The 27,730-nt window shown below is 40.9% G+C and overlaps 1 protein-coding gene and 1 long non-coding RNA gene across 4 annotated transcripts in view; one reads left to right on the forward strand and one right to left on the reverse strand.

Annotated features, from left to right (window-relative positions):
• The window catches only part of LOC135214874 (matrix metalloproteinase-20-like), a 34,595-nt gene extending 18,050 nt beyond the window's left edge, over positions 1–16,545 (forward strand). Inside the window, exons 4-7 of the mRNA XM_064249298.1 lie at positions 13,106–13,206; positions 14,076–14,280; positions 14,929–15,077; positions 15,557–16,545. Of these exons, the coding sequence (XP_064105368.1) occupies positions 13,106–13,206; positions 14,076–14,280; positions 14,929–15,077; positions 15,557–15,634 (533 nt within the window). The 3' untranslated portion in view covers positions 15,635–16,545. The remainder of the gene's footprint in view (positions 1–13,105; positions 13,207–14,075; positions 14,281–14,928; positions 15,078–15,556) is intronic.
• Positions 1–27,730, reverse strand: part of LOC135214877 (uncharacterized) — a 128,920-nt gene that overhangs the window by 74,328 nt on the left and 26,862 nt on the right. The window lies entirely within an intron of this gene.

Here is a 27,730-nt window from a genome sequence, read left to right on the forward strand (position 1 = left end):
TCGACCTGAATTGTTAAAATACATAAGATTAGGTAATGATGCGTGAGGATGATGAGTGACTAGTGGTGTAGCAGGATGGAAATTTAATGAGGTAATTATGACATTTATGTGAGGGTTAATAGTACAAGTTTTAGGAGGTTAGAGAGTTAGTCTACTGGCAGAGATCGGGCTGGCCACCTTCTCTAGGTAGGTGTCAGGATCACTCTGCAAATGAATGTGACACTGTACCTAGGTCACAAGTGCCATGGAGAGCAGGTGGCTCTTTGGTTAGTTTGTGAATTTGTGTCCCTTCTTCTTCTCCTTATTCCTCCAGGGCCTGGCTACACCAGTCCTAGGAGGTGACGGAGGCACCGACTCTGGGGAAAGGCTAGAAACACTGTCAGGAGCAGAGGCAGTGGTAGCCCGAGGGACTACAGGCAAACACCCTACTTTGGCATCTGCAGCAACCGTCGTAGAGGTGGAACCTACTGCAGGGGAGGCCTTCACTTCGGATGCTGCGACAGCTGTCGTAAGGGTAAGACTCCAGACTGACTCTTGGTCGGGCAGTTCCTGGTCATCCATGAGGTCTGCGAGAGGTTCATCCTCGGCCGACAGAGGTGATGTCGAAGAAGACTCGTGAACTGGATCTGGGCAATGGGCTGCGTTGAGCTCCATGCCTTTTGGAGGATCTCCTGTAGGAGTATCCTTGATTAGGTTAGTTTTGGGCGCCAGCACTAGCTCAGGGCCAGGCACAGAGGTCAAGGTTTGTGGTGGCTCTATGTCCAAGCTGGATGGAGCATGGCACTGTTCAGTGCTGCCAAGTGGCACTGGCAGAGAGTTTAGGTCAGCTGGACCTGTGACGGGTACCAAAGGTGCAATACCTCTCAGCGTGCCTGTGGTGATGGGAGATGTCTCTGGTGGAACGCTGAGCCTTGTGGAGAATGGACAGTGTCTGCTGCGCATAGCTTGCTAGGGCACCCAGGCCAATTAGTGGAGTGCCCTATTACGTTGCAGGTTTTGCAGCGGAACTGGGAATGATCAATCTCCCTCCTTGGTGATGGGGGAAACTGTTGGTGGCTGTACTTCCAGGAGGAAGTAGGATTTTGATGTCTCCTTGCTTTGGAGTGGATGGATGTGGGGTTAGGACCCCTAGGCTTTTTGAAATGAGAGGGATACTTCAAGTCTTGCCCTAGGAGGAGGTCATAACCTCTGGAATGTAGCTTGCAACTGCAAGAGTACATACCTTTGTAAGGTGAGGTCTGGTGACCCTCTGTTGGACGGTGGGAAGGATCAGTTTAACCCTTAAACGCCGAAGCGGTAAAAAAAAAATGTCTCCCGTGTGCGAGAGGTGTTTCAGAGTGAGCGCGGAAGCGGAAAAAATATTTTTTTCAAAAAATCACAGCGCGCTTAGTTTTCAAGATTAAGAGTTCATTTTTGGCTTTTTTTTTGTCATTGGCTGAAGTTTAGTATGCAACCATCAAAAATGAAAAAAATTATCATTATCATATATAAATAATGCGATATATGATAGCGCAAAAACGAAATTTCATATATAATTGTATACAAAACGCGCTGTGCGCAAAACGGTTAAAGGTAACAAGTAACTTTTTGTCGTTGTAATGTACACTAAATTGCGATCATTTTGGTATATAACACATTGTAATACAATAAAAGCAACACAGAGAAAATATTATCACAAAATAATGCATGAATTCGTAACGCGCGGACGTAAACAAATATTTTTTTCAAAAATTCACCATAAATCTAAATATTGTCCTAGAGACTTCCAATTTCTTTCAAAATGAAGACAAATGATTGAATATTACTATACTGTAAGAGTATTAGCTTACAAATGCAGTTTTCGACCATATCTGACAAGTTAAAGTTGACCAAATGTCGAATTTTTTTATTTATATATTTTTTATATGCAATTATTTCGGAAATAAGAAAAGCTACAACCTTCAAATATTTTTCGTTTTATTTTACATGAAATTGCGCACATTTTCATATATAAAACTCTATGAAATGCCTAATATGAAACGGAGCAAATATTCCGAGAATGGGACGTACGCATTTCGGAGATTTGTGGCGGAGAATCCGCACGCGGAGGGAAGGAAAGTTTTTTTTTTTTAATTCACAATAAATCTAAATATTGTGCTAGAAACTTCGAATTTGTTTCAAGATGAAGATAAATGACTGAATATTACTAGACTGTAAGAGTTTTAGCTTACAATTGCGTTTTTCGACCATTTCGGTAGAGTCAAAGTCGACCAAACGTGGTTTCTTTTCTATTTATCGTGATTTATATGCAAATATTTCAAAAATGAGAAAAGCTACAACCTTCAATTATTTTTGTTGTATTCTACATGAAATTGCGCACATTTTCATATATAAAACTTTATGTAACGGCTAATTTAAAATGGTGCAAACATTACCACAATCGCACGTATGATTTTTTCGGAAGAGTTACCGCGCGGACGTAAAGAAAATGTTATTCTTTTCATAAATTCACCATAAATCGAAATATTGTGCTAGAGACTTCCAATTTGTTGCAAATGAAGGTAAATGCTTGAATATTACTAGAATATAAGCGTTTTAGCTTACAATTGCGTTTTTCGACCATTTCGGTAGAGTCAAAGTTGACCGAAGGTTGAAAATTTGTCACTCATCATTTTTTATATGAAAATATTTCAAAATTGATAAAAGCTACAAGCATGGGTTGTTTTAGTGTATTGTGCATGAAATTGCGCACATTTTCATTATAAAACTTTATGTAACGGCTAATTTAAATGGTGCAAACATTACCACAATCGCATGTATGATTTTTTTCGGAAGAGTTACCGCGCGGACGTAAGGAAAAGGTTTTTTCATAAATTCACCATTAATCGAAATATTGTGCTAGAGACTTCCAATTTGTTGCAAAATTAAGGTAAATGATTGAATATTACTAAAATATAAGAGTTTTAGCTTACAATTGCGTTTTTCGACCATTTCAGTAGAGTCAAAGTTGACCGAAGGTTGAAATTTTGGCACTTATCGTTATTTATATGAAAATATCTCAAAACTGATAAAAGCTACAATCATGAGTATTTTTGTTGTTGTATTTTACATAAAAATGCGCACATTTTCATATATAATACTCCATGTAACGGCTAATTTAAAATGGTACAAAAATTATGTCAAAGTGACGAAATAATTTCAGAGATGTGTCACAGATACTTTTTAGTGCGGCAAGAAAGAAATTCGCGCTTGCGCGCCTGCGTAACGATTGTAAACAAAACAACACCTTGATCCGTGAACTCCCAGCATCCCCCAAGGCGTGTGATTCAAGAGTTTTCGGCTGGTAGGCCTAAAAGTATTTTCCGCGAATTTTTAAAAAAACTTTTGTATGTCGATGTAAAATACGTCCAGTCGGCACCCGAGAGACATAAAATTTCGACGTAAAATACGTCCAGTCGGCGTTTAAGGGTTAATATGATTGATGCCTTCAATCGTAATCAGTTGATGTATATCAACGTTAGCCCCTTGGGGAATTCAATCATCCCATATCAGGGAGATTTGAGCACCAGAGTCGTCAGAGGCTCTGACATGGCTTGGCGAATAATGACTTTGGAGGGATGCGACGGTCATAGGGCCCTTAGCTGGGGGGCCTAGTGAAGATGAATTTGTAACAGCCATTGCAATGGCAGGAATATTATGATTTGCGCACCCTCCATGCGGACATGTGACCCTTGCGGCCACAGTCTTGGCAGAACTTGTTCCAGAACTTCTTCTGTGGCACTGGATGATAAGGCCGAGATGGCACCACAGGTTGCGAATCTGTGGCATCACCAAGGCTTGCAGTGTGCTCTGGCAGTGATTAGATGTTGGGAGGTTAAGGAATCCTCCTTTGAATTATCCATAGGAACAAGTCCGAGGTTGACTAGTTGGCCCACTTCCGAAATGGAGGCAGGTGGTGAAGAGGTAAGAGGCTGGGATGATGAGGAAGAAACTTCTGGCTCTGACACTGGATCAAAGCCAGGTTTATAACTGGAAATGATGTCAGTGACATCTGAGGCACTAGCCTCTGATTCTAAAACTGAGGTTTGGTTATTGGATATGCTGCAGGGGTCTGGTGTTTCTGGTAGTGGGAGCTGCGTCCAGGGGAGATACGGCTTTAGGAGATCTCGGCACAATAGCACCTGATAAACGTCATGAAATTTATCAACTACGCCCAGGCGGCACAATATGGTTTCCCTGGTCTCCTGGTCCAATAAGGGCTTTTGCACCTTCAGAAGGACTGAAGGAGCAGAATAGAGGTGACCCTCAATCCATTAAAACTGAATTTCTTCGTCATTCTGGATTTTGGCACCCCTAGGCAATGCCTTTCTGCAAATGAGGGAGACCTGGGCTTCGGCATCGGCCATGACGTGTACCCACCGGTAGGCTGTAGGCGACTGTTCATCAGGAACGGCTACATGGTAGCCTTGGAGAAGTTCACCCTGGAAGCTCTCATCCCAAGGTAGGGATCGACTTCGCCACTGGTCGGAATCTACATTATGCCCACGCACACAATAAATGGTGCAGAGCCTCGGCAACCACCTCTTACCGGAAGTCCAGCTCATGGTCTCGGGGCTTGGAAACAGGGGAAGACATTTCCCTCAGGCTGCAGTAGAGGCTCGGATAAATTTGGAAATGATGGCCGGGAATAGTACTGGATGGAATGGGAGTGCTTACTTAGTAACGTGTGTCTGAGAAGACTGGGTGCTCTGTGGCACTTGGGAAGTGTCCCGTAAGTGGTGGCACTTCGTGAATGGCACCTTCTAATGAGGTGAGAAAGTCAAATGGAGTGTGCCGGGTAGAGATCACACTGATGGGCCTTCCTAACTTGGGGAGACACAATGGAATGGGCAACCTGTAGGTCCAATGCAGGTGCACGGCACTTATGGAGGTGTTCCTTGGCAGCACTATTAGTGCTGATGTAGCGGCACTTATGGAGGCATTCCTTGTTTGGGTGATCCGGGACAGCGGATACACTAATGAAATGGGCGTTCCGTAAGACGAGTACGGAGGTAAATAGCTACCTGTACGTTTGTAAAGGTGCAGTGCCACTTATGGAGGTGTTCCTTTGTTGGGTGTTCCGTAATGTCGGATACGCAATTGAGTGGCTACCTGTACGTCCTGTACAGGTACACGGCACTTATAGAGGCATTCCTTTGACAGCACTTAGGGCTGGTATTGTGGCACTTATGGAGGCGTTCCTTTGTTGAGTGTTCTGAAGGAGCACTGATCCTTGTACATGGAAACACTAATGAAATGGACGTTCCGTAAGGGCGGATACGTAGAAATAGCTTTCTGTATGTCCTGTACAGGTGCACGGCACCTATGGAGGTGTTCCTTGGTTGAGCATTCCAAAGGACAAAGGAGTTCTGATCCTTGTACATGGAAACACTAATGAAATGGCCATTCCGTAGGGGCGGATATGCAGATAAATAGCTACCTGTACGTCCTGTACAGGTGCACGGCACTTATGGAGGCATTCCTTAGATAGCACTAATAGTGCTGGTAACATGGCACTTATGGAGGCATTCCTTTGGTGAGTGATCCGGAAGGATAAGAATCCTTACGCACAGAAACACTAAGGAAATGGGCAGTCCATAATGACAGATACGCAGGTAAAGGGCTACCTGTACGGCCTGTACAGGTTCAATGGCACTTATGGAGGCGTTCCTTGATTGCACTGGTAGCGTGCTGGTGTGTCCCGTCGGACGACACTAAATGCAGTATACTCAAATATACTGAAATGAAATGGCACTTTGTTTGTGGAAGAGTGTAATGGTGGAAGAGAGAAAGTAAAAGTGGCACTGTAAAATGGTAGGGCCTGTGGTGCACTGGTTGTGGCCAGTCCTAGACTGGTAGCAGCTTCCTTTTATGGAAGTACTGAGGTTGCGTCGGCGCACTGTGCAGTTTGGGCTTGCGGTATACGCAAGTCTTTTGTAATAAAAAATGGAAAAGACCACTCGGGCAACGACAAGTAACAGTAAATTGAAAATTCTCAGTCCTTGGCTGAAGTACTCGGTAAACTGCAAGACTGCAATGGACATGGGCACGTATCACACTCAGTGTAAATGAAAGTCACAAGAGACTAAATGTTAATGATGCATGTGTTATGGTAATAGACGTTGTACTCTCGGCTTTTTGAATAATGGGTTCTCTCTCTCTCTCTCTCTCTCTCTCTTTGAGAGCGTAAAAATGATAAATGACGAACTCCCTTATATTTATATGAACTAATGATTTTAGTTTAATATGACGCAACTTGCGTTGAATGATTTCCTTACGTTAAAGTTTAATGAAAGAATTGCTTTGGAGTAAGTTTTGTAAATATAACGCACTAGCGATGAACGATTTTTACGTTACTTGTAAATGGTTTCCATTATAATATGAGTGATTTAAAATGATGCGTTTATGTTAACAATTCTTTTAATGTACTTTACTTTTAAGATTTGCGTTAACTTTACATAAGTTTACTAGCTCCCTGTGACAAGTGAAATGACAGTAAGGATTTTGACCCGATGTTAGCAAACATTTCTAAAAGAAGTTACATTAACTCTGAAGTGATATGAAAACTTTCGCTCAGTGAAACGTGCGGGAAGGCGAGCAGACGGGCTGATACATACGATGTCAAATCTCAAATCGTTAAGATAAGCATTAGGTGATGAATGAATGCTTTTGTGAACACGAGTTGGATGGCAGGAGCGGGCGCGCATGCGCAGCTAACGCGCTGGATAGCTAGAAGAGTGTGCTACGGTTACCAACACTTGAAATGAAAGCTAAATTACAGCGAATTCCCCTAACATCTCACAGACAAAAGAACTGTACACTCGACAAGGAAAGTTAAGATACAGTTTTTTTTAAATCTTCGGACATATATGGTTCAATAATGCCACACCTGGCAACTCTAGAAAGGGGGCGGAGCTTCTCGATTTCTATTAACTTTACACCATAAAAATTCTGTAGAGGTCCTATAATCATTTATACTTGAATGTAGAAACAGGCTCTAAATTATTCGTTAATGTTGGTTTGGTAACGTCAGTTCAGGGCAGAATATCGATCATCCTTTTTTAAAACCTACTGTGAAACCTCATTTATAAGTAATGTTTGACACTAAACTGACGTAAAATCCATACGTAATTGAAGACGATCTTAAACAATGAGAGAAAGTGTTTTAAAATTTGGGCAGTACTTGTGGAAATCGTGAGGAACATTACAGTAAAGAATGAAATATTATGACGATAGAGAGAAAGCGCACAAGCATAGGCTTATCGATAGAGATACTTAATTCATTATATTTACTATGAGAGATTAAGTGATATTTTTTCAAATGTTTCAAAATTGGGGAGAGAGAGAGAGAGAGAGAGAGAGAGAGAGAGAGAGAGAGAGCATAGGCCTATCTATAGAGATAATTCATTATAATTACTTTGAGAGATTGAGTGATAATATTTTTTCAAATTTGTTTTAAAAGTGGAGAGAGAGAGAGAGAGAGAGAGAGAGAGAGAGAGAGAGAGAGAGAGAGAGAGAGCGAGAGAGAGAAAGAGAGAGCTTAGGCCTATTTATAACTACTTAATTTCATTATATTTTCTTTGGGAGATGCAGTGGTATTATATATTTTTATAGTATGTTTTAGAAGGATCATAATATTCAAGTTAATTCTCTAAGTAATTCAACCCTGATCTTGATTTCATTCGACAATTGCCTTAACTTTCAAAGACTGTAAAAAGACGTTGAAAATTTTAGATACAGGCTGCGGTCATTCTTGCTCTCTTGATATAGTCTGTACTTTTGCAAATTGGGTTTCATCCATAAATCATTCACGAAAAAAAGCTGTGTTAAGTTAAAATATTTATTACCACAAATAACTCTATGTATTGCACAGGCAATTAAAGTTTTATATCGTGCAAAAAATGCTGATGTGCTGAGAGATCTTTAGCCTCGCAGCAAAGAAATGCAGTCGTGTAGGGCTGTAGGCTACTACGAAATGCTTTATAATGGGAGCATATAGCCAGAAAATCTTTGAGCTGACATGCTACTTTAACCTTTATAAAGATTTATCTTTAAAAGACAGTAGCTTTGTGAACAGCAACTAGCATTCGATCTATGTCAACGTCAAAGTAATCAAAGTGTGAAATCCGTTACGTAAGCCAGTATCCAGTGACTTGTGCTTTCCCGCTCGAAGTTCTAGGGCTCCTCCTCAAATCATAGAAAATGCTCTTGAGGATGTAACTAGATTTGCTCAACCTACCTTAGCCGTCGCAACATTGACTGCCATTGACGTCAGCTAACTTTAAACGCTTTGGAATACAAACATGAGTTTGTAGAAACTAAAATAATTGCATTCACCACTTACGATGATCCAATCATATCCCCGTTCATGAAGGAAAACGAGTAAATATTGTCGTCGTGATACATAGTATTACAATCAGGAATTCACATTCTATCTACCAGATCTCTATGAACGAATCCATCTGAGAAATTCCAATTACTTCGGACAAATATCGTGTTTTTAAGTTTTTAAGTTTTGTCTTATATGATATAATTTGCAATGTATTTTCATATTCTAGGGTAAATTTAGCGATATTATGTCTTTTCAGTAAAAACAAATGGGAAATTCAATGAACGAAAGCTAATGAAAACTGTATCTTCAGTTTTCTTGTCGAGTGTACACTTCTTTTGCCGTAACTATTAGTAGAACCCTCCTAACTAGCTAGGCTTGCTAATACATGCAATGAACCCTGGCAAAGCACTTCCTAGTTTTAACTAAAACTTTTTGGCATCTGTCTAACACATGTGTCTCGTCTACTGTCCTACAAGTTAAAGCATGCGAACAGAAGGAATTCGCGGGAGCTACTTGACGCTAAAATAAAGCTCTGGAACTTTCGCCGTTACACAATATCATCTCTAACTGAGAGAGCACACTTATTTAAAACACTTTTAAAGTGACTCCTTAACCAAACTTACAGCTAACAATGGTTATAAGAATAATCATATTAAATGAATGATATGCCTTACCGTGAGTCGTGCGTGTCTCCTGTGCAAGTATGAATGCTTTCTTTTGATTTACGCTTTGTAAAAGTCATTTACGTTTTTCAAGGGGATAATGCGATTTACAAGCTTTTAAGCAGCTCCGGGTTTGAAACTGGCAAGGTCAGTCATTTTTACATATTGGGCACGGCCTTGTTGTCCCACTTGTAAGGTATGGAAATTTAAGATGAAATAAAGGGAATTTGTTTAGTTTTACTCTAGAGGGTCGCCATTGAGAACCAGCTAATTAATTTACATTACATTTATTTACTAAAGAACATGGACTGGCCTGGGATAAGGCAAGGCAACTTGACCACAGGTGGTTAGAGCGCCGTATAAGGTCTGGACCACTCCTATCTCTCACAATAGGGGAAAGCTGGCCAAAATCAAACCTAATTCAATGCTGGTTTCCAAAATTGATAATAGGTATCTTATGTTAAGGAAGCGCTTGCAAGGAGACGTAGTACACATGACTCTGCATCTGGAAATTAGTCCCAGATTAGACACAACATAAAAAAAGGACTTCTTGCACTACTTTATAGTTGATCACTTTTATCTAACACACTGGTGGAGGAAATCTAGTGTTTAAATGAGATATTCAATGAAGATTTTGTCTTGGACAGGTCACAAGGGGCAACACGTGCCACGATGCTGGACAAAGGGATGGCAGTAGAGAAGTGATAAAAGGGAGATTTGAAATGGAAATAGCAAGATTCGTCTTGGAGGAATAGGGCTGGTTGGATTTTGCACTTTCGAGATGTACCTTTAATCCTTAGAGGCTTGAACATGCGTCGTGATGCCTGAAGGGAGACTCCAACCAGCGTTGACAAAACAAAGGCTGACTTCCAGTCAGAGAGAGGGCACGTCTGCCCTACTGAAGCAACTAGCGTGGACTGAGGTCACATCAGAGTATTTTCGAATGACCTGGGATTCACACACAGCCTACGGCATTGTCTGGAAAGATGCGAAAACACAACCAGCAGATTTGGGGGATAAGAGGTCTTACGCTAGGAATTCCTAAAGCCCACATCGAAGCCTATATAATCCCTACGACCTGCCTTTATTACTCTATACTATAGGCCTATAGTTAACGGACATGCCAGTCTGGCCTGAGTTTTCCCTCCTAAAGTCAGTTGACTAGGAGAAAAATGGCTGCTCTTCTAGCAATTGAATAATTTAAATGACTGCTGGGTAGACGAGGAAATTAATAAACGTAATATATATATACATAAATATACATATATATATATCCATTATATATATATATATATATATATATATTATTATATATTGCTACTTTCAAAATGCATGTTTCCCCTCTTTGAAATGTCTTGTAGATTGTGTAATATTTTTTCAGATTCCTAGATAGCTTAGAATAGGATGTTTTAGAATGTGTGTTCAGATTTCGCATTAACGTCTTGTAAAAGAATATATATATAACGTAAAGAGAGAGATCCTTGTCTTTTCAAAGCTGCAAATGTTTAACTTTTATGTCAGCACTTTAAGATTAGAGTCTGCGAGATCCGTTTGCTTCCCTGCTCTGTCAGCGCGTTTGATAATGAGCTCGACTCTTTTTACGTGGTCATCAAAATATGTCAATCTTAATTATCGTTTACCCTCCGTTTCAATCGGGTACGTATCTGTTGAGCAGTCTTGTCTTGTACGTGTATGTATTTGCCGAGTACCACGTGCATGTTACTCATTTCTTTATGTAAGATTGCGTCAGATTTCAGAACTTTCGAGAAGCTTTCGTGCCTAGAACGTTTTGAGACATCTGCTCTGTCATTTCCATAAAGGAAGAGATTTTCATTCGATCTTAAGACCTCGAGGCAGTTAGATCTCCCTCTCTCTCTCTCGCTCTCTTCTCTCTCTCACTCGACATCGAGATTATATTAACGTAACGTAAATTTGGTCACTCATAACTTGTGAGAATTCTATATTTGATATTTCTTAGAATTTATTTAGTTTATTTAATTTCTTTTGTGGAATCTGAACAAACATTTCGTAACGGCGCCTGGTTTTTTTTTTTTTTTTTGTGAAAGTGTAATATACAAGAGAAAGAAGTTGATATACCAAAAAAGGTAAAGTGTGTTATATTTTTATTAGTTGCAACTAATAATGGATAGGGAGTGTGTTTAACTAATAACGGATAGGAATTGTGTTTAACTAATAATTGATAGGAACTGTTGTCTGTTACGAAGGTTTGGTAAAAACTGTTGGTTACAGTGTTTTTGAATGAAAAAGATTTACACTTTTACACATTGCTGATATTTTTTGTGTTTGTGTCTGTTCCATTGTTTGTGCACTTATTCATTTTCTTATTGAAGTGTGTCTTTTTGTTTTATATTTTCATTTGCATTCACAATTTAATTGACTTAGTTATTTTCATTGCTTTATCATTGCACATTTAATTAAATTTAACACTTGTGAATTGATTTGCATTTGCTTAGAATTCTTTTCAAGTTTTATTGTTGTTTAGCACTTGTGAATTAATTTCAAATTTTCAGTTATTGCCTAACACTTTTGAATTTTGATTGAATTAATTGTTTTTGAATTTTGTGATAAATTAATTTTGATTTAATTTTACTTAATTTGATTCAAGAATTAATTAAACTTTACTTTGTTTTCAAGTAACAGTAATTTTCCCTGATAATGTGAATTTCACTTATAAGTTTTGAATTTAATAATAAATTTTTGTATTTAAAAATTTTATAAGTGTTTTAATTATTACACCAGTATGAATATATTTAATTATGACTATATTTATGATAGGTAGAGACATAGAGTGGTAATTGATTTGCTTTCCTTCAATTTAATTGAAGTGACTTAGAACCAGGGAAGTACTTAAGACTTCTGAAATCAGGGAAATACTTAGAGTTTTGAAAATTGTTGATGGAGTGATGCCCTTTGATTAATTTAATTACTTACAAGATTACCTCACACCTGTTTTGATGAACTTAGTTTGATTTTCTGCAATACTGGTAAGTGTTAAGGGATCACTGTTGCCTTTAGAGTATTCAGTCGTTTAAACGTGTTATGAGGGTTCAGGTGTCTGGCTTTTGGTGAGGTAATATTTGATGCATGGTAACCAGATACTTGGCACTTCGTAACATTATATATATATATATATATATATATATATATATATATATATATATATATATATATATATGAGTCATATCACATTAACGTGATTCATATACATACATCGAGCTAAAAATGTCCTTTAATATCTAATTCGCTCTACCTCGGAATGAATATATTTTCATATATGCTTAACCGAAGGGGAATTTTTTAGGCGATAAGAGACTTACCGGCTCCCGGGTGCAAACCATCGTCCTGGATTTGTTTGGTTTCAATGGTTCACGCCTAGGAGCCGACAAGTCTCTTATCGCCTAAAAAATTCGCCTTCGGTTAAACATATATGAAAATATATTAATTCCGAGGTAGAGCAAATTAGATATCAAAGGACATTTGTAGCTCGATGTATATATATATATATATATATATATATATATATATATATATATATATATATATATATAGTGTATATATATATATATATGTGTGTGTGTGTGTGTGTGTGTAGATATATACACATGTATGTAGACATAAAAATGAATCTACTTTAATCCTGTTATGAAAAACGTTAAGTATATCCTAGTTTAACCAAGCCACTAAGCTGATTAAGAGCTCTCCTAGGGCTGGCCCGAAGGATTAGATTTTTATTTACGGGGCTAGGAACCAATTGGTTACTTAGCAACGGGACCTAAAGCTTATTGTGGGATCCGAACCCCATCATAACCAGAAATAAATTCCTCTGCTTCCGCATTGGCAGCAGCAGGGAGCAAACTCGGGCTACCAAACTGATAGGCGAGTACATATTCCCACTCGTCCAATGAGGAACAATCCGGTTATGAAAAGTATCCAAACGTCTAGACCTAACCATAAATCCCAAACTGTATCCGTGTGGAAAAAAAATACATAAAATCTTGTTTGTTTCCTGTGCCTGAGATACTTAATGGATTACACAAAGTAAAATAGATCAACTTGAGTTTTTCTTCCTCAGCATCCAGATGGCGTCCGCGTCGCCTCACATACAGAATCACCAAGTATCCTAAGGCTCTTCCCAAGGCAGAAGTGGACGGAGAAATTCGTGCAGCTTTCGAGGTAAACAAGAGTCATTGATGTCTCCATAGAATACAGAATGGAATGGAATATAAAATTTAGGCTAAAGGCCTAGCGCTGGGACCTATGAGGACATTCAGCGCTGAAAGGCAAATAGAGTAGAAAGGTTGGAAAAGTGTAACAGGAGGAAAACTTCGCAGTTGCACTATGAAACAGTTGTTAGGAGAGGGTGGATAGAGGGATGGAGAGGTACAGTAAAAGGAATGTAAAGGGTTGCAGCTTGGGGCCGAAGGGACTCTGTAAATAACCTTTTATATTGCCTACAGTGTAGCGCATGAGGTGCGCCGATGGCATTACCCTCCTACGGAGAGCAATGTCATGAGCATTTGTTGAAAGACATGACTTTCATTGTTTGCTCCTTGCTATGGCTCCTCAGTAACTTGGTAAATCATTCAACGATGGGGTGATCCCATGAAGACATTCATTCCTATAAAAAACAATTCACCTGGAATTTTCACAAAATTAGTTATATGTGTATCTATTTATTTTTCTATTAATTTATCTTTTTTCCTCATCTAATAACTGATCTCTTCTTTCTGTAAATTTTTATTATCTTCATTAACTTCTTTCTAATGACACCAGTTCTTTGAACCTTGGATTTCAGTCAATGGACACTTTAGAATTGTTCCATATAAATAGTGGTAATCTTCAGAATAATAATAATAATAATATTTATTATTATTATTATTATTATTATTATTATTATTATTATTATTATAGCTCACAATTGAATGTCTTTTTCCATATAAGGCCATGTCAAACGAAGACACAAGCTAAACACCTGTGCCAGCCAATCGGCATATATTGGCCCCTGCCACGAACTCAAATAACAGCAAATCCTCCTGCCACAGGTGTGGGAAGACGCCACCAACCTCAAGTTCGAAGCCGTGAACGGCGGCAAAGTCCACATCGAAATCCGCTTCGAAAGAGCCGAGCACGGTGACGGAGACCCATTCGATGGACCAGGGGGCACCCTCGCCCATGCCTACTTCCCAATGGACGGCGGTGACGTTCATTTCGACGATACTGAAACCTGGACCATTGGCAGTTACAGGGGTAAGTAAGGTTCATATGAGACTTCATTTGAATTGATTTGAATATCGACTTTAGGCCAACGGACAAGTACGGGCACCTGTGAGGTCATTCAGCTCTGAAAGGGAAATTGACAGTAAAAGTTTAGAAAGAAGTAACAGGGGAGAGAGTGGACAGTAAAATGGAAAAAAAGAATTTGAAAGAAGATACAATAAAAGGAGCGAAAGGGGTTGCAACTCAGGCTGAAGGGATGCTACAAAGAATCTTAAGTAATGTCTACAGTACACTGCATGTGTTGTTGAAAGAGTAATGTAGTTACCCTTTGGATATTTCACTTCACTTACAACATCTATGGGACTAAGTAAGTGCTATAGTCTACTCATATTATTTACACAGGACTATCCTCAGGGCATGTCCCATTATTTAAGACGCCTATAAACCTGAGGAAATAACATGGTCCAGCCATGTTATTGAAAATAAAATGTTCTTATCCCTAGGATTATCATTTCCCTCCACTTCAGACGGCTATGGACTTGAGTGAGTTATATCCTCCTCTCGTCTTGCTGAAAAACTGCGATTATCTTCAGATATTTCCTTTGTAATTGCAATGTTTACCAACACCACTATGGCGTCTGTGGTCTTCATATACTGAAAATATGCACAATTTTCCAGGTTTCAATCTTTTCCAAGTAGCAGCCCACGAATTCGGTCACTCTCTTGGATTGTCTCACTCTGACGTCCAGTCTGCTCTCATGGATCCTTTCTATCGAGGCTACCAGAGGAACTTCAAGCTTGATAGAGATGATGTATTGGGTATTCAGGTGAGCATGGATTGGCAGTAACATCTTAATTTCTGTTATCATCATGCATGAAGTAATTACAATCAGTGCATAACTCCTTGTGATTTTTTTTTACTTCTTTTTCTTTTTAATAATCGCCTTTCCCTAAAGCTTGTCTGTAACTACAGCGTGATTTCCGATTGGTGCCCTCTTGGGTTTAAAGCTTCCTGACTTTCTCTACAAGGGTGTTCGCTGAATGTTTAAAGAAAGAATAGGTGATATACGTGTATATTTGTGTGTGTATATATATATATATATATATATATATATATATATATATATATATATATATATATACATACACACACACATCACAGTCGAGGTCTTACTTGTAGTCCAACAGAAAACTGCATCGTGAGATACTAATTGACAGCGTCTGTAAATTACAAATCAAAATTCACTAATCATAATACAGTCTACAGAAATAGAGTTCTTCGTTTCATCGTCTTTATCTCTTGCAGGCTTTGTACGGACCATGTAGGACAAGGACATTGTGGTGTTTTTTAAATAGTCTTCTATCGAATGGATACACTTCATAATTGTGGACTGAAAAAGAGAGTTGGTTTTCATCTCGTCAAGATGTTGAGTTAACCACTCGAAGCTGAGGTTATCTATGATCGAGTGTGGCGGCAGCGGTGCCAGAGATGGGGATTTATACCTAATTTTCGGGATTTTGGGTTGCTGATGGGGATATGGGGATTTAATGTCAGTTCAGATCCAAATCTGGATGATAAATTGTCTCTATTACTCTAGTATCTTAATTTAAGCCTAAGCCTAAAGAAAACAAATTTGATTATTAAAAAAGATAAAAATTCAAAAGATTTCAAAACAGTTACTTCAAGTAAGAGTTGTCGACGAGAAGAGAGAAAATTCCCAAATGCAACAAAAAGAGAAAGGTGTTACCATGACCTTGAATCAGATATGCCACCAGAGGAATTTTGGAATCATATCACAAAGATGGAAACAGGGGATGATAGAAATGAGTTTCTTGTTTTGACCAATTTTCTATTCTCCATATTAAGCCTCCCTCAGTCAAGCGCTACAACAGAAAGAATATTTTCTGTGTTAATATAATGAAAACGAAAACAGAGGAACAGGTTGTCAATTCAAACTTAATGTGGCTGTCTTCATTCTAAGCTATATTTAAAAATCAACACTTTCTTTAATTTTCCATTTGATAAGATAATGATTAGTAAAATGAATTCCAGCCTCGATGTTGATGGGGAAAATGATTCTGATTAAAGAGCATATTTTCATATTGTTATCAATTTTCATATTCATTACAGTGTTATTGTAACTTACGAATGCAACATGCCAGTCTTTCTTTAGTATCCTCAAAGAATTGTGTTAATCTGTACGTTTTTTCTAATCAAATGTATACGTTTTATCTTTTTCAATGAAAATGTCAATTAGTTTTAGGTTTTCATAATATTGTAAATCTTTAAAATATTAAGGCAATTATATAAAAAAAAATGTATGATTTTACTTCAATTTTCCTAAAATTATTTTTTTCTCCCTTATAAACAGTATAAGTGAGCATAAACACACACACACACATATATATATAAATATAATGTGAGTGTGAGTGTGCGCGTGTCAAAAGTGCGTAAGGTGTAAGGCAAATCTAGTACTAGTTCTGAAAAATATGGAAGGAATAGAACTAGTAATAAGATGCTTTCACAATGTATCCACCTACTGTTAAAAACACAGAAATATTAGAGAAACTACGGCAGTCGGCCTTTCGTTCAACTTTAACTACAAAAGTGAAGATGAAGACACTGCCGTTGCAAAGGCTCGTGAAATAATTCAGACAACTCACAGACAGATGGGCAGCAAGTATCGCACAATAGTAGCCAATCAAAAGAGGAAAAATGAGAAAGTGGATGGAAACTCTCACGTGTGGGTTAAAAATGAAAATGTGATTCCAGGCACTAGTAGGAAACTAAACTACAGATGGTGTGGTCCATATGTAGTGACCAAAGTGTGTAGAGATGGTACTACATTTGAGTCGAAAAACAAGTTTGACCAAACCATAATTGAACAAGCCGCTGACAAGGTGAAACTCTTTATAAGACATGAACAGTGGTTAGTGAAAATGCAGGTAATGTATATCTCTCCTAATGGTGTGAATGAACGAGCACAAACCAGAGGTGCTGATAACATTTTTCCTCCCTCTACATTAATTGAAGAAATTTGAGATGAGTTTAATTTTGATAGTGTATTGCATATTTTTGCATTTTCAATAAAGAATATCATTGTATTTGCATGCTTTAGAAAAGTTCATATACATAACCATTATGTCAATTTCCAAGTATTTGTTCTTGTGTATGTATATCTATACATATATATATATATATATATATATATATATATATATATATATATATATATATATATATATATATATATATATATATATATATATGTATGTATATAGTATGTATGTATGTATGTATGTATGTATGTATGTATGTATGTATAAATAAATATAATGTATCCATAGCTTAAAGATCTGAAGATGACTGCTTGTTTTGTGTGCAGGGAACTTAAACTCAGTTGAGTGTTTGTATGAAGGAGTTACCGGTCCAAAAACTTTACAAACTCAGGTTGAGTTGTTCAAGTTATGTGACTGATGAGTAAGCGAGTCACTAGGATGCTTTAACAGCTATATTTTTCAAACGAAAGTCTTTCCTCCTCGTGGTTATTGAGTGAATGCACCTGAATGATGATCCAAGCTGTTTTTGTGAGAAAAATAATCATAAATGATTATACCCATATTTAAGGAGTGACTAGATCTTAACCGAATTTAAGATCACTTACATAAGTGTTTAACTCAGTAAAGTTACTAGGCCGACAAATTAGTGTCCCTTCATGGTTATATGGGGTCCTTCCTTCTTTACTTTTCCTTTCTTAGCCACTTTGAGATAGGATAAAGTTTATATACACACACACACACACATGTAAGGACAACGCTTATTCATAATTTTCTCTGTACATAATTCATCATTCGCGTTGTTCTCACTTCCCCCTGAGAAAAGCATTCAGAGGGCTTTCCGTCAGTGTATAAAGCTTATATAACCACATATTGTGTACTTTAATATATTGTATTTTAGGTCACTCAAGAAACACAAATCGGGTCTCGCCGACCCACTGTTACTCTCTCGCGGGTCGGTGACCACATTTCGTCCGCATGCTGTATATTTATATTTCCCTGGACTGTAATAAAAATCAGTACACTTCTACCTGCCTCTTTGTCAACCTCTTACAACTGGTGACCTCCCGGTTTGGACGGTGACCCAAGCGGTTTTGGCTCAGCCATTAAGGGACTCACTACCGCCGCTCACCTTCAGAGATCTTTAACGGACTCATACGCGCCTCAGTATAGATCTCTGAAAGCTCCTACCGTGGAAAAAACCAACGCCTCTAACGGACTAAATACGGCATACCTGCCCAGGTGTGTTCAGGCGTTTCCTCAAACGGTTTGGCCCGCCATTCACGACTCTGTCGACCGTTTTTGTGAGAGAGGACAATGGGCGCAAAACAGTACTCGCGGGAAACCTCGCGGGAAACCCGGGCCTCCCCCGCCCCAGCGACGGACTCTGACACAGCGGCCGCTCAAGCTGTCAAATTGCCCCCCTTCACAACGGCTGACCCGTGTTTTCCTGGTTCTTCCGAGCCGAAGGGCAATTCCGGATCGCGGGGGCTCACAAAACAAAGTGCTGCAGGCTGACCTCGTCGCAGCGGCTCTCCCGACAGAGGTGCTCGGCCGAATATCTAACTGGCTGACCGGTCGAGCACGAATCGGACTTGTCACGCTCGACGAGATAAAAGAAAGGCTCTTGACAAAGGCCTATTTCCGTGCCTATCGCTGAAAGGGCCGCCCGCGCCCTCGACTTAGTCGCGAACCCCATGCGCGGCGCCGACACCCAAGATGCCTGGGACACTGTGATGGGCCTCGTCCGTCTGCCCGAAATAGGCCCCGACGGAAAAAAGGTAGAGATCAGCCTGAGCCGCGAAATATTCCTGCGGCAACTCGAGCCGGACGTCCGAAAGCAGCTGACCGACGCGTACATCCTAGAGGACGACGAACTACTCAGAGAAAAGGCAAAGAAGCTGACGTTGTCAAACAATGCCGCGAAGCTCGCCGCCCCCCCCCGATCCTCGTGTGCCATGGCCGCAGAACAGAAGGAAGAAGACGACGACGACCCAACGCAAGAGATTGGCGCCGTATCCCAAGGGAAGTCCTCCCACACGCAGCGAGGTGAAAACTCCTGGTGCCGCTTCCACCGGAGGTTCGGGAGATTCGCCAGGAGGTGCGAAAGCCCTTGCACCTTCCAACAGTCAAAAAACGACGACGGCAAACAAAACCAAGGCCGCCCGTGGCAACGGCCGCGTCGGAACCACACACCGTAGGGTTCTACGTCCGCGACGCGATCTCCGGAAGGAGGATGTTGGTAGATACGGGGGCAATGCACTCGATATTCCCGCCGTCAGGAAAAGACCGTAGCCGCGAGCCCGACAAAACAACCTACCCTCGTCGCCGCAAACGGGACCCCCATCCGTTCCTACGGCACGAAGCCCCTCGAGATATCCATCTTGGGGCGCAAAAACTACGTCTGGGAATTCACATCGCGGACGTCAGGATCCCGCTACTGGGGGCAGATTTCCTGGCGCAGAACGGCCTCCTGGTGGACGTGGGCCGCAAACGCCTCCTCGACACGGGGACATGCCTTTCCCTTCCACTAGCAGCAGGCCCGGGCGCCCCTACAATTTGTACCATCGCCCCCCACAAATACGGCAACCTCCTGCAGGAGTTCCCGCCCCGAAGTCTTCAAGCCGGAACTTCGTCAGCGGCAGGGACGCCGCCCAAGCACGGATATTCCACCACATAGCCACACAGGCCCCCCGACACACGCGAAGTTCCGACGACTCCCTCCAGGCCGCCTCCAGGAGGCGAAGCAGGCGTTCTCGGAGATGGAACGGTATGGGCATCTGCAAGAAAGCATCGAGCCCTTGGGCGTCGCCCCTGCACATGGTACAGAAACCTGACGGCACCTGGAGGCCCTGCGGAGACTACAGAAGACTCAACCTCGTTACAATCCCCGACCAATACCCTTGCCAAACATGCAGGATTTGACAGGGGCCCTTCATGGGGCGAAGGTCTTCACAAAAATGGACCTCTTAAAATCCTATTTCCAGGTTCCAGTGCACCCCGAGGATGTCCCCAAGACTGCCATCATCACGCCTTTTGGCTCCTTCGTGTTCCATTACTCAACCTTCGGCCTGAGGAATGCAGGGGCCACCTTCCAGCGCCTGATGGACAGCATCCTGGGGGACCTGCCCTTCTGCGTCTGCTACGTCGACGATATCTTGATTTTTTCCAGGTCCTTGGAGGAGCACCTACATCACGTCCGAGCGGTCCTGAAGCGCCTGCAGGAAAATGGGCTGGTCGTCCGTTTCGACAAATGCACCTTCGGCGCCGAGAAGGTGGACTTCCTCGGACACGAGATCTCCGCGACGGGCGTGCGCCCCATGGCCTCGAAGGTAGGCGTGGTGCAGAAGTTCCCAACACCAACCACGGTCAAGTCCCTGCAGGAGTTCATCGGAATGGTCAATTACTACCGCCGATTCATCCCCTCCGCCGCCCGCACCATGTCTCCTCTAACACAGGTCCTGAAAGGGAAACCAAAGGCCCTAACGTGGGAGGCCGAACAAGAGAAGGCTTTCAACGAGACGAAGAGGGCCCTCGCCAGAGCGGCGACATTATGCCACCAAGACCTGCTGCACCTTTACGCCTCACCACCGACGCCAGCAACGTCGCCTGCGGGGCTGTCCTCGAGCAGGTGATCCAGGGCGAGCCCCAGCCACTCGCCTTCTACAGCAAAAAACTATCAGCCGCCGAGACGAGTACAGCACGTTCGACCGCGAACTCCTGGCAGTGTACCAAGCAGTGCGACATTTCCGCTACATCCTCGAGGGGCTCCCCCTTTACGATCAGGACGGACCACCTCCCTTTGGTACACGCCTTCACCAAGGCGGGCGACGCTTGGTCAGCGAGACAACAGAGGCACCTAGCAGCCATCGCAGAGTTCGGTTGCACCATCCAGTACGTGCCTGGCGAGAAGAACCCCGTGGCAGACGCCCTATCGAGGATAGAAATCAACGCCGTGCGTCTCGGGGGGTCGACTACGAAGACCTCGCCCGGGAACAGGCTGCCGACCCGGAAACTGCCGCATACCGCACTGCTATCACCGCCCTCAAGTGGGAAGACGTGCCTTTCGGACCCGCAGGCATGACGCTCCTCTGCGACATCAGCACGGGCCGCCCGCGCCCGCTGATCCCAGCCTCCCGAAGGAAAGCCGTGTTCGACGTCATACACGGACTCTCGCACCCCTCGGGCCGGACGACGGTGCGCCTCCTGACGGAGAAATTCGTCTGGCATGGAATTCGGAAGGACTCCCTCGAGTGGGCCAGGACCTGCGTGCCTTGCCAAACTAGCAAAATCAGTCGGCACACGGAGTCAGGCGTGGGGAAATTTCCGCAGCCGAAACGAAGATTCGGCCACATCCACATAGACGTCGTTGGCCCCCTGCCCCCGTCGGAAGGCGCCAGGTACCTCCTGACGGTAATCGATCGCTCCACCAGATGGCCCGAGGCAACGCCGATGTCGGAGGCGACCACGAAAGCATGTGCCGAAGCACTCCTCGCCAGCTGGATCAGTCGATTCGGAGTGCCAGACGAAATCACGACAGACCGCGGACCAGTTTTCCTGTCGGAGTTGTGGACTGCCCTGGCCCGCCTAATGGGAACGTCGCTACATGCCACCACCGCCTACAACCCAGCAGCTAACGGCATGGTGGAGAGGGTCCACCGTTCGATCAAGGCTTCCCTGATGGCGCGCTGCACCGACGAAAATTGGAAGAGCCAACTACCGTTGGGTCCTCCTCGGGTCTCAATGGACTGCCCCGCGGGCAAAACGGCGAAGCATCACCCGCGGAGAAGGTATACGGGGAGCCATTAACAGTCCCTGGCGAGTTCTTCCCGACCAATGCCGACGACGCTGACGTCTCCATCGCCAGGCTTCGGGAATCCGCCGGGAAGTTCACGCCCTGCGTCAAAACCTTCTCCGACAGAACCAAACGTTTCCTCCCGAAGGCCCTATCATCGTGCAAGCACGTCTTCGTCAGGGACGACGCCCGCCGCCCGCCTCTAACGAGACCCTACCGCGTCCTACGACGCACTGACAAGGCATATCTCTTATCCATCAACGGTCGCGAGGACTGGGTCACAATCGATCGCCTGAAACCAGCCTTCATCATGGACGAGGACCTCGCAGACGCGGATTCCACAGGGCGCCTCAATCTTCCTCGGAAAAAAGCGACTCCTTCGATCGCCAAACCTCCTAGCCGTAGCCGCGGCCGCCCTCGAAAGACGGTCGAACCCCCCGAGGATCACCTCAGGGGAGGCATCCCGTCCCCGGAAAACCCCGAGGATCTACCACATCAACTAATATCACGCACCCGGGGAGCCTCCGCCGTCCAGCTCGCTTCCGCGAGTGACTACCCGAAGTACAAAGAAGTCAGCCAACAATCATACCTAATTATTGTCTTAGGGGGGGAGTATTTGTAAGGACAACGCTTATTCATAATTTTCTCTGTACATAATTCATCATTCGCGTTGTTCTCACTTCCCCCTGAGAAAGCATTCAGAGGGCTTTCCGTCGTGTATAAAGCTTATATAACCACATATTGTGTACTTTATATTTTGTATTTTATGTCTCTCAAGAAACACAAATCGGGTCTCGCCGACCCACTTTTACTCTCTCGCGGGGTCGGTGACCACATTTCGTCGCTGCTTGTATATTTATATTTCCCCTGGACTGTAATAAAAATCAGGTTACACATTATACCTGCCTCTTTGTCAACCTCTTACACACACACACACACACATATATATATATATATATATATATATATATATATATATATATATATATATACATATATATATATATGTTATATACTGAACCTCATATTAGAGGGGGATGCGACCAGACCACTGCCCCACCCCCTTCTCCGACGAATAACTAGAATCTACGAATACTTAGAATCCCCTTCTTAAAATGCTTAGTATAGCTAACTACCCATCTGGAAAGTTCAAACACCGAAGTATCCCTAAAAATACTGTAATGGGAAAAATATTCCTTTAATTATTAGTGATTTATTTAGGAAACTGATTCATCATCCTCCTCTAATATCTTTACACTGCTTTTGTAAAGTGATTGGAAACTGTGAAGTGTTTTCGTTTCTGTTGTGGACGAGTGTGGCAGTGTAGCCAGTCCCTCCCTTTGTTTTGTTTTTTCTCACTGAGTATGGGAGCGCTGCCCTGAATCTTTCGTCTGCATTTTGGTAACACTAGCAACACATGTAAGAATCACGAATGCTTTCATGTGAGAAAGACGTCAGCCGGTCCATTCTTCATTTTGGCTATTTTACCAAATTAATAATGCAAATTATTATCTATCCCTTGCAAGGTAAGCTTTTAAAGTTTGTAATATTACCGTTAGATCATTAGTTGAAACAGATCACTGCCAGGAAAGAACAGTAGCAGACGAGAATTCAAGTGCAGAGTTGCCTGCCCAGTCAAACATGTTGCAACACCTTAATGTGGAAAATTTTCATTGTCGTGAAAGATGCTTCACGTTCATTAATTGTCATGAAATTTTGCTGTGTTAGTTTGAGTTGTAACTTAGCGTTTGACAGGGTTGAAAACATTAAAAAAAGCAGTTATAAGTGTTTTGTTTGTATAAAGTTTTTGCAAATACCAGAGCCAAAGGGTACCTCTTATGGAAATTTCCACTGCCGAGCATGATCTTAGACTAGGCTATACAGTAATTTAAGAAGGCCTACCCTAGACTAATTCTTTTGAATGAGGAATTATGACTATTTTTGATAAATATAGTTAGGCTATATGTATATAAATTCATGGTAAACTTAATTACATAGAACTTAGCCTGTACCCTCATTAAACTAACCTAATTTTGTGGCCTATTGTAACCTAGTCAAAAATCAGCCAAGTAAACTTTGCATAGGCTATCCTTAATGATTTCTGAAGAACCCTAGGCTAGACTATCCTGTTAAAAGGCACCTAAGCCTAATTTTACCTCATTTTAGTTTTAAGTTTTTCTCAGAAATCTTTCAGGTAACTTTATCCATTGACATATATTGTGTACAAGTATTTAGTACTGTGTGGAGTAGAGTATCAAATGGTTTACACTTATTAATTGATTCCATGTTTGATACTTATCCTGTTATGAAGGAAAAGCAATTCCCGTGATCTGTAATTTATATATTTTTCTTTTTTTGAAGTCTCGGTATAAAGAGTTATTTTTTTGTTGTAGTTTTAAACTACTCACTTGTGTTGATTTCTGGAAATCAAAAATTAAATAAAATGAATATTTCCAGGGATCTAGTCCAGGGGAATATAGTCCAGAGATCTAGTCCAGGAGTTCTGAAGACTAGGTAAATTAATCAAGTCCAGGAGACCAGGCCTGGGAGGGAAAATTTAGCATGATGTACTGAGTAATAAAGAAACACGCTGAGTACCAGGAATTTTCTTCAATACCCCTAAAATGGAAATCAACACTTCAACTGCCTCCCAGTGGGAAGACATCACCTGGCCTCATCAGTAGTAAGACCCATACACACAAGGAATATCATGTAATAGCAGGTAGGACAGGCCTACACTATTTTCCAGGCAGCGTAAACGTTAGTCTTCATACCCACCGTGTCAACTATGACAGTACCATTCTCCGACCTGTGTCTCCAGGCAAGAAGACTGACAACAGTGTATATGTATACAAATAGTAATAGTATTCTTATTCTCGTATCTTAATGTCATGGTGAGGGAAAATCCGCTCGTGACAATACCATCCTACGTCAAATACAAATTAAAGTATTAACCTATTACTGTATTACTCTTTGAAATTATATTAATATAATTTCCAAGTAAATCTTTAACATTTTAGTTATAAATACACGTGATATGATGTACTGTACTATGACTTATACTCTTCTTTTTTTTCTTCTTTTTTTCCATCTGTCCACCCGCTTGTGGTGTTTGCATATAGTAACACTGCGTCCCGGGCTTTAAATAGTTATGCTATCTCAAAGCTATAGGTAAAAATAAAAGGATATGGGGGGTGTACATTTGCATCTGAAAAGTGTTTTCATAATTTGCTGTTATGCGAATTTCACCGTTAATATTCGAAACAGGATATTATTTAAAGCCCGGGACGCAGTGTTACCATGTGCAAACACCACAGGCCGATGGACATATGGAAAAAAACAAAAACAGAGTATAGTTACGTACATGTGAAATACTCCGTCCTCCCTGTAAGTATGCAGACATGTACATTTTCTTTCATATAGCTACTATTCAAGCTCTCCCGTTTTCTTTTTACAACGAAAACATTTCTATGTACAATCAGTTGAATGGTGATGCGTTACATCTCTGAGGGATTCTCTTCACCTTCATGATACCCTTCGGGAGGCACTTCTTCAGGCGATTCAAGAGGGAATACGTCTAGCAATTTGGGAGGCAATACTTCCGGGGTTTCAAGAGGCTTCGGAAGGTCCTTCCACATATGTGTGATGAACATCGTGATTGGCAGCTGCTGTTGTTGTCTGATCATGGTGGCGAGTGCTTGATTATAGGGCTCCAATGACGTATCAAGGATAATTTTAAGCATTAAGGAGCAATTCATATAAGGATCCCATATTGAAACAAAATCCTGATTAAAGTTAGTTTGAGCTCAACGTGATCCGGTTGTACAACAAACTGTTATGCTTTTACAATCCGTAACCTCGATAACTTTTATGATTTTCCAGAAAAAGGGTAAAGAAAGGAATCGTTGATTTCATTGAAAAGGGGACTGCGAATAACGTAGCTGATATTCATCCTGATTTTAAGATGGAATTATTTTCATTAGCTCTCCAGCTGAGCTTATCCAATGAAAAAAACTTTTTAATGCTCACAGTACATAGCTGTCAACATACTGTACTGTTAAAGTAATGTCTGGTGGTATTAAGACTTAAAAGAGAATTTAGTAAACAAAAACTAAAAATAAATAAATAAATAAAGAGGGGGGTGAGTGGGGAGGGTGGACGTTCGCACAGGAAATCATCATTCATGATAAGTATGTAAAAGGGAATATGGTAACTTTTCAAAGAACAAAAAGAAAAAAACGTAGTAAGACATTTTCTTTCGAATAAAATGAAATAAAAGGAAGACAAATGGTAAATTAAAATGGATATTCCTCTCTTTGCTCTATAAACAAAAAAAATAGGCTCTTATCTACTTCCAAGAATATTAATTAAAAAAAAGGCTACAAAAGCCAAGTGTAAGAAAGCAATGCTTTATCATTCTTTCCCCAACATATCATTACAGAATTTTAATGTTCTTTCTTTTTCATAAATACTTTTCAATAATTTACGACCTTCCTCAAGATTATCTGGCTTTGATGAAGGTTGGAAAACCTTTAATACAATGATTCTTCTTTCCTGGTCAGTGACTGAGTAGCCAGGAATCGAATCGCTTGTGAAAGAGGTCTTTCTAGTACCATTTTTCTTCGGCCTCGCCAAACGTATCCCTTTATAGGGAACACACACAGACACAGACACACACACAAACACATATTATATATATATTAGATATTTATATATATATTACTAATATATATAATATAATATATAAATCGTCAAAAAATTTTTCCTATTTGGTATGGAGCCTTCATGTGGTAGTATTTTCTCTCTGTTTGTACACGAATATTTCACTTTATATTATATATATATATATATATATATATATATATATATATGTTATATATGTGCATATATAATATGTAACTAATAATATATAGTAATATATAATAATATAGATAATATAAATCATTAACTTTTTCCCATCAAAAGTGGCTAAGAAAGGAAAAGCAAAGGAGGAAGGAAGGACCCCACAAATATTAAGAGAGACTAATCTGCAGGACTCTTAAAGGAAGAAAGGTCATAGAAGAGGAGCAGGAAGAGAATTCCAAAGCTTGGCAGTGGGAGGAAAGCTTATAGTCTCCAAAATCACCAAGAAACACTGTTGATAATGAATATGATGATTATCATTATTAGTGATGATGATGATGATGACGATGATGATGATGATTATTATTATTATTCAGCAAATGAAACCTATTCATATGGAGCAAGCCCACAGAAGGGACCAATGACTTGAAATTCAAGCTTCCAAAGAATGTGGTGTTAATTAGGAAGGAGTAAGAGGAAGAACAGGGAAAAACAGAAAGAAGAGATACCCCTAATTAAAATAAAAAATAAATTAATAACCTGATAAACATATAAGAATGCATCGAAAAGCAAGAATACAATAAATGATGATACAGGAATCAACCAGCACCAAACTCTGAATTGTCTGAGGATGGGAGTTGCCGTCCCGTGGAGTATTTTTAGAATGAACATAAAATACTCGTACAGTATTCGGTTATCTACGTATACCTAATTCAAAATAATATTTATTGAAAAAAAAATGCCTTACTCCATTTGCATACCTTCCTGAATAAACTGAGTATTGGA

This window comes from Macrobrachium nipponense, chromosome 46 (genome assembly GCF_015104395.2).
Source record: "Macrobrachium nipponense isolate FS-2020 chromosome 46, ASM1510439v2, whole genome shotgun sequence".
Lineage (NCBI taxonomy): Eukaryota > Metazoa > Arthropoda > Malacostraca > Decapoda > Palaemonidae > Macrobrachium > Macrobrachium nipponense.